The sequence below is a fragment of the Bufo bufo genome, chromosome 2 (genome assembly GCF_905171765.1).
Source record: "Bufo bufo chromosome 2, aBufBuf1.1, whole genome shotgun sequence".
NCBI classification, from domain to species: domain Eukaryota; kingdom Metazoa; phylum Chordata; class Amphibia; order Anura; family Bufonidae; genus Bufo; species Bufo bufo.
Genome location: NC_053390.1, coordinates 787,631,987 through 787,644,706, shown reverse-complemented (window position 1 = coordinate 787,644,706; position 12,720 = coordinate 787,631,987). Strand labels below are relative to the sequence as shown.

The 12,720-nt window shown below is 47.0% G+C and overlaps 1 protein-coding gene across 1 annotated transcript in view; it reads right to left on the bottom strand.

Moving 5' to 3' along the window:
- Window positions 1-10,055, bottom strand: part of MXD4 (MAX dimerization protein 4) — a 66,420-nt gene extending 56,365 nt beyond the window's left edge. Inside the window, exons 1-2 of the mRNA XM_040419214.1 lie at window positions 9,799-10,055; window positions 6,078-6,177 (exon numbers count right to left, since the gene is read on the bottom strand). Of these exons, the coding sequence (XP_040275148.1) occupies window positions 6,078-6,177; window positions 9,799-9,862 (164 nt within the window). The 5' untranslated portion in view covers window positions 9,863-10,055. The remainder of the gene's footprint in view (window positions 1-6,077; window positions 6,178-9,798) is intronic.
- Between the last annotated feature and the right edge of the window lie 2,665 nt (window positions 10,056-12,720).

Sequence of the window (12,720 nt, the reverse complement as noted above, 5' to 3'; positions counted from 1 at the left end):
ATTGGACAGCTGCAGAACGTTCTGTGTATAACCCGTCCTGTGTGAATATACCCGCGCAATTAAGGAAGCTAGATCTAAGAGAAGCAGAATACGCTTCCCATGATCCGTGCTGGATTTTTCATTTTTGTCCATGTGGCCCCTGAAGTCTGCCATATTTTATGGAGCCAGGACCACACGAGAAAGGTCAGCAGAGCTGTTCTCCCATAAACCAATGCACTGAATCAAATCCCCAATCAGCGGTGTTCATCCTGAGCTGCCAGGTTCATGAACATTCATTTATGGGCAATTTTTGGTGCGTTTCGACTGTTCCCAAAAAAAAATCACCCCGGAAATAGAACTCTGCATAGCAATAAGCATTTGTATGCCAGTCAGGGTTTGTGGAAAGTTGGGTGACAATCTCTATAGACATTGCCACCAGTAGTTGTCACCCAATATCTGCTTCCTAAGTCATTTAAAGGGGCACAAGCCATAAAGTCTATCTTGGGTACATTTGCTAGCCACTTGCATGCAGTCTATAGTTCCCTGGCTAGCTAGTGATCCAGAAATATAATATTCGCATGTGTGACTGATATTAGCCGCTCACCCTGTACCGCACCATAGTTATCAGCAGTGGGCTCAAAACTTAAAGGGGGTGCCCCGAATTTCTGTTTCATTCTCGCACTGCAACATGCGACATGCTGCGACTGCGACTCAACAGTCGCAAAAAAATCCATTCGAGATGGATCTTTCTGCAACTGTGGCGTCGCAGTCGCAGCATGTCGCATGTTGCAGTGCGACACCATAGACTGCCATTATAAAAATTGTCGCGCAACATTGGTGCAACAAAATGCTGCACGACAAATGTTGCAGTGTAGTTGTGCCCTATCTGTCGCGCGACAAATGTCGTCGTGTAGACCTAGCCTAAAGGCGCGCGTGCAGCACAGCATAGACGTGTGGTCAGTGGGTACAGTACAGGGGTGGAACTAAGGGGGTCATTTACTACCAGATATACGGAAATATCTGATGCAGATTGAGCCGCAAAGGTGATTTTTACCCGCTCGCGCCACATCTAAAAAACGGGGCGTCGTGTGGGCGGTGAAGGGGGCAGGCCACCACGCCTGTCTCATTTATTATTTTCTAGGCAAGGGAGCTGGCGTCGATTTAAACCGGCGGTGGATGCGCCGAAATTACGTATAGGCCAGCGCCTCTACATAACTACAGCAGATCCACCGACAGCGTCTAAAACACCGGTCTAAACAAATGATCCTCTAAGTGTCCGTGTGTGCAAGGAAAGAGGATGATGAGAGTGACACTGTGTGTGTGCGAGAGACCAGGAGGAAGTGCAGAGCTGGACTCGCAGGCATGGTGTAGTGACACTGTGTGTGTGCGAGAGAGCAGGAGGAAGTGCAGAGCTGGACTCGCAGGCATGGTGTAGTGACACTGTGTGTGTGCGAGAGAGCAGGAGGAAGTGCAGTGCTGGACTCGCAGGCATGGTGTAGTGACACTGTGTGTGTGCGAGAGACCAGGAGGAAGTGCAGAGCTGGACTCGCAGGCATGGTGTAGTGACACTGTGTGTGTGCGAGAGACCAGGAGGAAGTGCAGAGCTGGACTCGCAGGCATGGTGTAGTGACACTGTGTGTGTGCGAGAGACCAGGGGGAAGTGCAGAGCTGGACTCGCAGGCATGGTGTAGTGACACTGTGTGTGTGCGAGAGAGCAGGAGGAAGTGCAGAGCTGGACTCGCAGGCATGGTGTAGTGACACTGTGTGTGTGCGAGAAAGCAGGAAGAAGTGCAGAGCTGGACTCGCAGGCCTGGTGTAGTGACACTGTGTGTGCGCGAGAGAGCAGGAGGAAGTGCAGAGCTGGACTCGCAAGCATGGTGTAGTGACACTGTGTGTGTGCGAGAGAGCAGGAGGAAGTGCAGAGCTGGACTCGCAGGCATGGTGTAGTGACACTGTGTGTGTGCGAGAGACCAGGAGGAAGTGCAGAGCTGGACTCGCAGGCCTGGTGTAGTGACACTGTGTGTGTGCGAGAGACCAGGAGGAAGTGCAGAGCTGGACTCGCAGGCCTGGTGTAGTGACACTGTGTGTGTGCGAGAGAGCAGGAGGAAGTGCAGAGCTGGACTCGCAGGCATGGTGTAGTGACACTGTGTGTGTGCGAGAGACCAGGAGGAAGTGCAGAGCTGGACTCGCAGGCATGGTGTAGTGACACTGTGTGTGTGACAGAGCAGAAGGAAGTGCAGAGCTGGACTCGCAGGCATGGTGTAGTGACACTGTGTGTGTGCGAGAGAGCAGGAGGAAGTGCAGAGCTGGACTCGCAGGCATGGTGTAGTGACACTGTGTGTGTGTGAGAGACCAGGAGGAAGTGCAGAGCTGGACTCGCGGGCATGGTGTAGTGACACTGTGTGTGTGCGAGAGAGCAGGAGGAAGTGCAGAGCTGGACTCGCAGGCATGGTGTAGTGACACTGTATGTGTGCGAGAGACCAGGAGGAAGTGCAGAGCTGGACTCGCAGGCATGGTGTAGTGACACTGTGTGTGTGCGAGAGACCAGGAGGAAGTGCAGAGCTGGACTCGCGGCCATGGTGTAGTGACACTGTGTGTGTGCAAGAGAGCAGGAGAAAGTGCAGAGCTGGACTCGCAGGCATGGTGTAGTGACACTGTGTGTGCGCGAGAGAGCAGGAGGAAGTGCAGAGCTGGACTCGCAGGCATGGTGTAGTGACACTGTGTGTGTGCGAGAGAGCAGGAGGAAGTGCAGAGCTGGACTCGCAGGCATGGTGTAGTGACACTGTGTGTGTGCGAGAGACCAGGAGGAAGTGCGGAGCTGGACTCGCGGGCATGGTGTAGTGACACTGTGTGTGTGCAAGAGAGCAGGAGAAAGTGCAGAGCTGGACTCGCAGGCATGGTGTAGTGACACTGTGTGTGCGCGAGAGAGCAGGAGGAAGTGCAGAGCTGGACTCGCAGGCATGGTGTAGTGACACTGTGTGTGCGCGAGAGAGCAGGAGGAAGTGCAGAGCTGGACTCGCAGGCATGGTGTAGTGACACTGTGTGTGTGCGAGAGAGCAGGAGGAAGTGCAGAGCTGGACTCGCAGGCATGGTGTAGTGACACTGTGTGTGTGCGAGAGAGCAGGAGGAAGTGCAGAGCTGGACTCGCAGGCATGGTGTAGTGACACTGTGTGTGTGCGAGAGAGCAGGAGGAAGTGCAGAGCTGGACTCGCAGGCATGGTGTAGTGACACTGTGTGTGTGCGAGAGAGCAGGAGGAAGTGCAGTGCTGGACTCGCAGGCATGGTGTAGTGACACTGTGTGTGTGCGAGAGACCAGGAGGAAGTGCAGAGCTGGACTCGCAGGCATGGTGTAGTGACACTGTGTGTGTGCGAGAGACCAGGAGGAAGTGCAGAGCTGGACTCGCAGGCATGGTGTAGTGACACTGTGTGTGTGCGAGAGACCAGGGGGAAGTGCAGAGCTGGACTCGCAGGCATGGTGTAGTGACACTGTGTGTGTGCGAGAAAGCAGGAAGAAGTGCAGAGCTGGACTCGCAGGCATGGTGTAGTGACACTGTGTGTGTGCGAGAAAGCAGGAAGAAGTGCAGAGCTGGACTCGCAGGCCTGGTGTAGTGACACTGTGTGTGCGCGAGAGAGCAGGAGGAAGTGCAGAGCTGGACTCGCAAGCATGGTGTAGTGACACTGTGTGTGTGCGAGAGAGCAGGAGGAAGTGCAGAGCTGGACTCGCAGGCATGGTGTAGTGACACTGTGTGTGTGCGAGAGACCAGGAGGAAGTGCAGAGCTGGACTCGCAGGCCTGGTGTAGTGACACTGTGTGTGTGCGAGAGACCAGGAGGAAGTGCAGAGCTGGACTCGCAGGCATGGTGTAGTGACACTGTGTGTGTGCGAGAGAGCAGGAGGAAGTGCAGAGCTGGACTCGCAGGCATGGTGTAGTGACACTGTGTGTGTGCGAGAGACCAGGAGGAAGTGCAGAGCTGGACTCGCAGGCATGGTGTAGTGACACTGTGTGTGTGACAGAGCAGAAGGAAGTGCAGAGCTGGACTCGCAGGCATGGTGTAGTGACACTGTGTGTGTGCGAGAGACCAGGAGGAAGTGCAGAGCTGGACTCGCAGGCATGGTGTAGTGACACTGTGTGTGTGCGAGAGAGCAGGAGGAAGTGCAGAGCTGGACTCGCAGGCATGGTGTAGTGACACTGTGTGTGTGCGAGAGAGCAGGAGGAAGTGCAGAGCTGGACTCGCAGGCATGGTGTAGTGACACTGTGTGTGTGCGAGAGAGCAGGAGGAAGTGCAGAGCTGGACTCGCAGGCATGGTGTAGTGACACTGTGTGTGTGTGAGAGACCAGGAGGAAGTGCAGAGCTGGACTCGCGGGCATGGTGTAGTGACACTGTGTGTGTGCGAGAGAGCAGGAGGAAGTGCAGAGCTGGACTCGCAGGCATGGTGTAGTGACACTGTATGTGTGCGAGAGACCAGGAGGAAGTGCAGAGCTGGACTCGCAGGCATGGTGTAGTGACACTGTGTGTGTGCGAGAGACCAGGAGGAAGTGCAGAGCTGGACTCGCGGCCATGGTGTAGTGACACTGTGTGTGTGCAAGAGAGCAGGAGAAAGTGCAGAGCTGGACTCGCAGGCATGGTGTAGTGACACTGTGTGTGCGCGAGAGAGCAGGAGGAAGTGCAGAGCTGGACTCGCAGGCATGGTGTAGTGACACTGTGTGTGTGCGAGAGAGCAGGAGGAAGTGCAGAGCTGGACTCGCAGGCATGGTGTAGTGACACTGTGTGTGTGCGAGAGACCAGGAGGAAGTGCGGAGCTGGACTCGCGGGCATGGTGTAGTGACACTGTGTGTGTGCAAGAGAGCAGGAGAAAGTGCAGAGCTGGACTCGCAGGCATGGTGTAGTGACACTGTGTGTGCGCGAGAGAGCAGGAGGAAGTGCAGAGCTGGACTCGCAGGCATGGTGTAGTGACACTGTGTGTGCGCGAGAGAGCAGGAGGAAGTGCAGAGCTGGACTCGCAGGCATGGTGTAGTGACACTGTGTGTGTGCGAGAGACCAGGAGAAAGTGCAGAGCTGGACTCGCAGGCATGGTGTAGTGACACTGTGTGTGTGCGAGAGAGCAGGAGGAAGTGCAGAGCTGGACTCGCAGGCATGGTGTAGTGACACTGTGTGTGTGCGAGAGAGCAGGAGGAAGTGCAGAGCTGGACTCGCAGGCATGGTGTAGTGACACTGTGTGTGTGCGAGAGAGCAGGAGGAAGTGCAGAGCTGGACTCGCAGGCATGGTGTAGTGACACTGTGTGTGTGCGAGAGACCAGGAGGAAGTGCAGAGCTGGACTCGCAGGCATGGTGTAGTGACACTGTGTGTGTGCGAGAGAGCAGGAGGAAGTGCAGAGCTGGACTCGCAGGCATGGTGTAGTGACACTGTGTGTGTGCGAGAGAGCAGGAGGAAGTGCAGAGCTGGACTCGCAGGCATGGTGTAGTGACACTGTGTGTGTGCGAGAGACCAGGAGGAAGTGCAGAGCTGGACTCGCAGGCATGGTGTAGTGACACTGTGTGTGTGCGAGAGAGCAGGAGGAAGTGCAGAGCTGGACTCGCAGGCATGGTGTAGTGACACTGTGTGTGTGCGAGAGAGCAGGAGGAAGTGCAGAGCTGGACTCGCAGGCATGGTGTAGTGACACTGTGTGTGTGCGAGAGAGCAGGAGGAAGTGCAGAGCTGGACTCGCAGGCATGGTGTAGTGACACTGTGTGTGTGCGAGAGACCAGGAGGAAGTGCAGAGCTGGACTCGCAGGCATGGTGTAGTGACACTGTGTGTGTGCGAGAGAGCAGGAGGAAGTGCAGAGCTGGACTCGCAGGCATGGTGTAGTGACACTGTGTGTGCGCGAGAGAGCAGGAGGAAGTGCAGAGCTGGACTCGCAGGCAAGGTGTAGTGACACTGTGTGTGTGCGAGAGACCAGGAGGAAGTGCAGAGCTGGACTCGCAGGCATGGTGTACGCGTGGCAGTGTTTATATGAAATCAAAACAGAGCCAAGCCCAGGCAGGAAAGATGGCGACGGCCCCCGGCACCTCCCCCTCCCGTCCTCCTTGGGATTGGAGTTCGGGCCCTTCTCTGGTTACCTGTTATTCTGTGATTTTCTAGATAGTGAGGCTGCTTTGGTTTTCTTCAAGGAGTAATCACTGTCGAAGGGTAAAACTGATGCATAGCCATGTTCTGCTTCTGCAACGAGAGAGGCAAGGGGAGGAGGGGGTTAATAGCAGAGTTCTGTGCTGCAATACAGATGGAGCAGAGATGAGTTTCACATACCAAGCAGAGCTGTGTAGGTGCTGAGTATGTGGCTTTACAAGACCTTGTTTGTGCATGTAGCAGAGCTGAGTATGTGACTTCACAACAGGTTGTCTGTGCACGTAGCAGAGCTGAGTATGTGGCTGCAGCAGTGATGTGTTTGAGACTAACACGTGCAACTAGCACAGATGAGTTTGTGCAGAGCTGAGTTTGTGCATGTAGCAGAGCTGAGAATGTGGCTGTAGCAGGGCAGAGTGTGCCAAGGCAGTGAACTTGGGTCCGGTAGGCCATTTATGGTTTTCCATAGGAACTGCAGATAAGAGTGAACACTGGAGTCCCAAAGCAAACAAATTCAGCTCTGCTACACTGTATAACAACCCCCCCTCATGTGTCAGCTGCAGCTGATCGGACAGGCGGGGTGATCTCATTACAGATGTGGTCCCCAGCGCTACAGCCCATACACGCACATGTAACAGCAGAGGACCTACACATGACAGGCATGTCCCCAGACCCGTGTCACATACAACACGCAAGAACACAGGACACGACTGGGCGCTGTGTACAGAAACCGGGTGCGGGCTGCACTCATCACAGAAACACCGCCATATCTCATCATATCATTATAAATAATACATACATTAGCAGAAGGTTGGTTGGCGTGTGACATGGCGACTATCCACTGCAGGCGCCAGATCCTGTACTTTATATATAAATATATATAACAGCATGCAAAGTATATATACCGTGTTTACATGCATACAAGTGCAAAGTGTGTGCAGAAATGGTGCGGGGCGGGTATATATATATATACAAAATAATGATTGATATAGACAGTGCAATATATAGAAGTGCGTAAAATATATCTAAGGGTACTTTCACACTAGCGTTTTTCTTTTCCGGCATAGAGTTCCGTCCTAGGGGCTCAAATCCGGAAAAGAACTGATCAGTTTTATCCCCATGCATTCTGAATGGAGAGTCAGTCCTTCAGGATGCATCAGGATGTCTTCAGTTCAGTCTTTTTGACTGATCAGGCATTTCAGAAAAACGTAGCATGCAGTATTTTTACCTCCGGCCAAAAAGCCTGAACACTTTGACTGAACGCCGGATCAGGCCTTTTTCCCATTGACTTGCATTAACGCCGGATCTGGCGCTGTGTGTTCAGTCAAAACGGATCCGGCTTTTGCATGTTAAACCCGAAAAATGTGAAAAAAAAGTTAAAGTCCATAAATGGCGGATCCGTTTTTTCCAATGCATTTTTTCATTGTGATCAAAATCCTGATCAGGATTCAAATGTAATCCGTTTTCACACGTTTTTCCGGATCCGGCGGGCAGTTCCGGTGTCGGAATTGAACGCCGGATTAAAACAACGCTAGTGTGAAAGTAGCCTAAAAATATACACATTGCAGGCTATATCAGTTTATATATATATATACATATCATACATAGTGCACACTATAATGTGTATATATATATACTGCTATACTATGTACATTCTGCATGTTATACTGTAATGTGCATCGTATATGTATATTTATAATATAAATTATAATGTGCACTATATATATATACATTGTAGTTTTCATCAGTGTATGCTATGTATATACTGATATAGACTGCAGTGTGTATATATATAACGTGCATAGTATACATATATACATAGCATACACTGATGAACTTCAATGTATATATACATAGTATATTATACACAGTAGAAGGTGCAGTGTATATATATATATTATTTTATGCACATTATACACAGTGTATATATATATATATATATATATATATATAGTACATTATACACAGTAGAAGGTGCAGTATATATATATATAGTGTGTATATTATGCACATAGACAGATACACAGTATATATATATATAGTACATTATACACAGTGTATATATATAGTACATTATACACAGTATATAGTACATTATACACAGTGTATATATATATAGTACATTATACACAGTGTATATATATAGTACATTATACACAGTATATATATAGTACATTATACACAGTGTATATATACAGTACATTATACACAGTATATAGTACATTATACACAGTATATATATATATAGTACATTATACACAGTGTATATATATAGTACATTATACACAGTATATAGTACATTATACACAGTGTATATATATATAGTACATTATACACAGTGTATATATATAGTACATTATACACAGTATATATATAGTACATTATACACAGTGTATATATACAGTACATTATACACAGTATATAGTACATTATACACAGTGTATATATATATAGTACATTATACACAGTAGAAGGTGCAGTATATATATATATAGTATGGTGTGTATATTATGCACATAGACAGATACACAGTATATATATATATAGTACATTATACACAGTGTATAGTACATTATACACAGTGTATATATATATAGTACATTATACACAGTAGAAGGTGCAGTATATATATAGTATAGTGTGTATATTATGCACATAGACAGATACACAGTATATATATATAGTACATTATACACAGTATATATATATATATAGTACATTATACACAGTATATATATATATAGTACATTACACACAGTAGAAGGTGCAGTATATATATATATAGTATATTATGCACATGGACAGATACACAGTATATATATAGTACATTATACACAGTATATATATAGTACATTATACACAGTGTATATATACAGTACATTATACACAGTAGAAGGTGCAGTATATATATAGTATAGTGTGTATATTATGCACATAGACAGATACACAGTATATATATACAGTACATTATACACAGTATATATATATATATAGTACATTATACACAGTAGAAGGTGCAGTATATATATATATATAGTATATTATGCACATGGACAGATACACAGTATATATATATAGTACATTATACACAGTATATATACACAGTACATTATACACAGTAGAAGGTGCAGTGTATATATATATATATATATATATATAGTATGGTGTGTATATTATGCACATAGACAGATACACAGTATATATATATATACAGTACATTATACACAGTATATATATACAGACAGTAGAAGGTGCAGTATATATATATATAGTACATTATACACAGTAGAAGGTGCAGTGTATATATATAGTACATTATACACAGTATATATATATATAGTACATTATACACAGTATATATATATATAGTACATTATACACAGTAGAAGGTGCAGTATATATATATATAGTATATTATGCACATAGACAGATACACAGTATATATATATATACACACACAGTAGAAGGTGCAGTATATATATATATATATATATATATATATATATATAGTATATTATGCACATAGACAGATACACAGTATATATATATACACACACAGTAGAAGGTGCAGTGTATATATAGTATAGTGTATATATTATGCACATAGACAGATACACAGTATATATATACACACAGTAGAAAGTGACAGAAGCGGATGACAGAGCAGTGCCCCCCATGGATCAGCAGCTCCCTCCCTCCAGGGTCAGTGACAAATACCTCGGTCTCTTCTCTCCAAATATTCAGCTGCCTCCAGGAGGATTAGCAGAGAGTTCAGCTCCATACTTGGCTGGATGATATACTTCTCTCTATACTCTATGTGTAAAACTAGAAAAATACAACTAAATCTCTCCACTTCGTCCCGGACCGAAGAGGGGAAAAAAATCAAAACAAGACGAAGTGGGACGAACTACAAGGAGTTCAGTCGCTTCGGGGGACTTCTTAGTCCATATAAATGGGAGCACGGCTCTCGTTTGACATACGCTGATTGACAAGCGAAGCGTCCAATAGGAGAGCGGTCCAGGCAGGAAGGCGAGGTTTTCGCTTTCGTATCAGCCAATAGGAAAGCTTTTTGTAAAGGGAGGGCGTAGAGAGGGCGGGGCAAGGGCGAAGGGAGGAGAGTCGCTTGAGAATGTTGACAGATCCCAATCAACTTACTGAAAGGGATGGTAACGATTGAGATGCCGAAGCTTAGCAACAACGCGTGCGGCCACGCCCACCCGTCGAGGGATTGGACGCTTTCGTGCATGTTAAGTAGGCCCTCGGCGTTGATTGGTCATGTAAAGTGCTTGTGACAGCGGGGATGCTCGGCGAGGTGCTGGCCAATAGGCGACGTTGAACTTGACGTTGCTGTGAGGAAGAGAAAAGTTGAAAGGAGAGGGAGTAAAAAAAAAAACACAAGGGACATGGCCGGTTTAGGGAATGTAGTCAAAGACAAAGGCCGAAATAAAAACGTAGAGCTGCTCATATAGGCAGACCGCCATGATTGATATTGGATAACTTTCTGTTTTGAATTTTGCAGGTCCATTAGACAATTATAATGTCTAGGTTATAAAGGACAGTGTGCAGAGTAATATATCTGCTGTCATTATAATATTACACAATGACTATAACTTGGGTTGTGAACTCATATTGAAAGATAGATTTAAGGTTATGGGGGGATTTAACAAGACTGGTGTAAACGAAAACTGTCTTAGTTGCACTTAGCAACCAATCAGAGTCCTCCTTTCATTTTGCAGAGCTCCTTTAGAAAATGAAAGGTGGACTCTGATTGGTTTGGTTGCTAGGGGCAACTAAGCCAGTTCTACTTTACACCAGGTTTGATAAATCTCTGCCTAATGAAAACCACTGGCAGGAAATCTTATACAAAGTAGAAAGCAGGAAGCGCGCTGTCACCCCCCCCCCCCCTTTATTTTTTGTTTAGCCACCCCCTTAAATAATTGCCCCCCCCCCCCCCTCCTTAAACTGAGCTCTTCTCATGGGCCATTAATTAAAGGGTATTTCCCTCAGCACTCAGACTGATAGGTCTCTATGGCATAAAAGTCTTCTCAAAATTAACTCTTGGAGCACCAGGTACTTATGTACCCGGCTGGTAGCCACAGGTACCCACCTGGATTCAGCTGTATCACTGTCTTCAGCACCGCAATACAGTAGTGCATGCGCTACTTTTTTGTGGTGCGGAGGCACAGCCAGAAACACCACGGAAGCATTCCGTAGTGCTTTCGTGGGGTTCCGATCCGTGCCTCCGTTCCGCATCTCCGTGATTGCAGACCCACTCAAGTGAATAGGTCGGCGATCGGTGATGCGGAATGCACACGGCCGCTGCCTGTGTATTGCGGAACCGCCGTATGCGGGCCACAATACGGCCACGGGGACACACGGTCGTATGCATGTAGCCATATTCTGTGTTTTTCACGCAACGCTGGTCCCATAGAAGTGAATGGGGCAGCGAGTGCGGATGCGATCCGTTTTTCACTGATGGTTGCTAAGAGATGTTGTTTGTATACCTTCAGTTTTTTATCATGCGAGTGCAAAACGCATTAAATCGCATTGCACCCGCGCGATAAAAACTGAACAACTGAACGCGATCGCATACAAAACTGAATGAACTTGCTTGCGAAATCGCACATTTTTCACTGAACACATCCGCAACGCATCCGGACCCAATCTGCTCACGCTTGTCTGCAAGGGACCTATAGGGCATTACTAGGAGCACTGTGGGGCATATCCAATACTGGGGGCATTACTAGTGGCATTATAAGGATATGTACATGTGTTGTAAGTGAAGTGTATTTTACATACATAATTAAGTAGTGATTGGTTCTGTCCCCTTTAATTATCATATCACCTTCTATATTTTTTGTAATGATATTCGCTGTAATGTAGTGAGTTATGGTTAGTTAGATAACCTATACAAACCCCCTATTGTTTCAGAGACATGCGTGCTACACACTGGACATCCTCAGGAGGAGGGTCTGGAAGATATACATTTTTCTGCACACAGACAGTTAATTGGAACTTCACTGAGAACATCATCCGGGTAGGATGTTGTAAGGTCTATCTCTGTCTTGTATCACCATGGGGTGTCGGTCATGTGCTACCACATGGCGGCAGATGTCCCCCCCCCCATATTATATTGTGCAGGCCATGTGATTGATTGTTATTTATTCTGTATGTGATTTGTCTGTTTTACCTTATATTTAATCAGACTTAGTAAATATTTTTTATCACTTAGCCTGTTAAGCCTATTTATTCTCAAATCGTTTAATTCACATTATAACAGTCCATTATTGGGGGAATTACTGGGAACACAATAGAGTATTACTTGGGTCACTATGGGATATGTCTAAGGCCTCATGCACACGACCGTTGTTGTGTTCCAAGTCCGTTGTTCCGTTTTCCGTGATCTTCTGCGGACCCATTGACTTTCAATTGGTCCGTTGAAAACTCGGATGGTTCACCATTTGTCATCCGCGTCCGTGATCCGTGTTTCCAGTCCGTCCAAAAAATATGACCTGTCCTATTTTTTTCACGGACAACGGTTCACGGACCCATTCAAGTCAATGGGTCCATGAAAAAACATGGTGGCACACAAGATTGTCGTCCGCGGCCGTTTTTTTCCTATCATTTGCAAGGCAAACT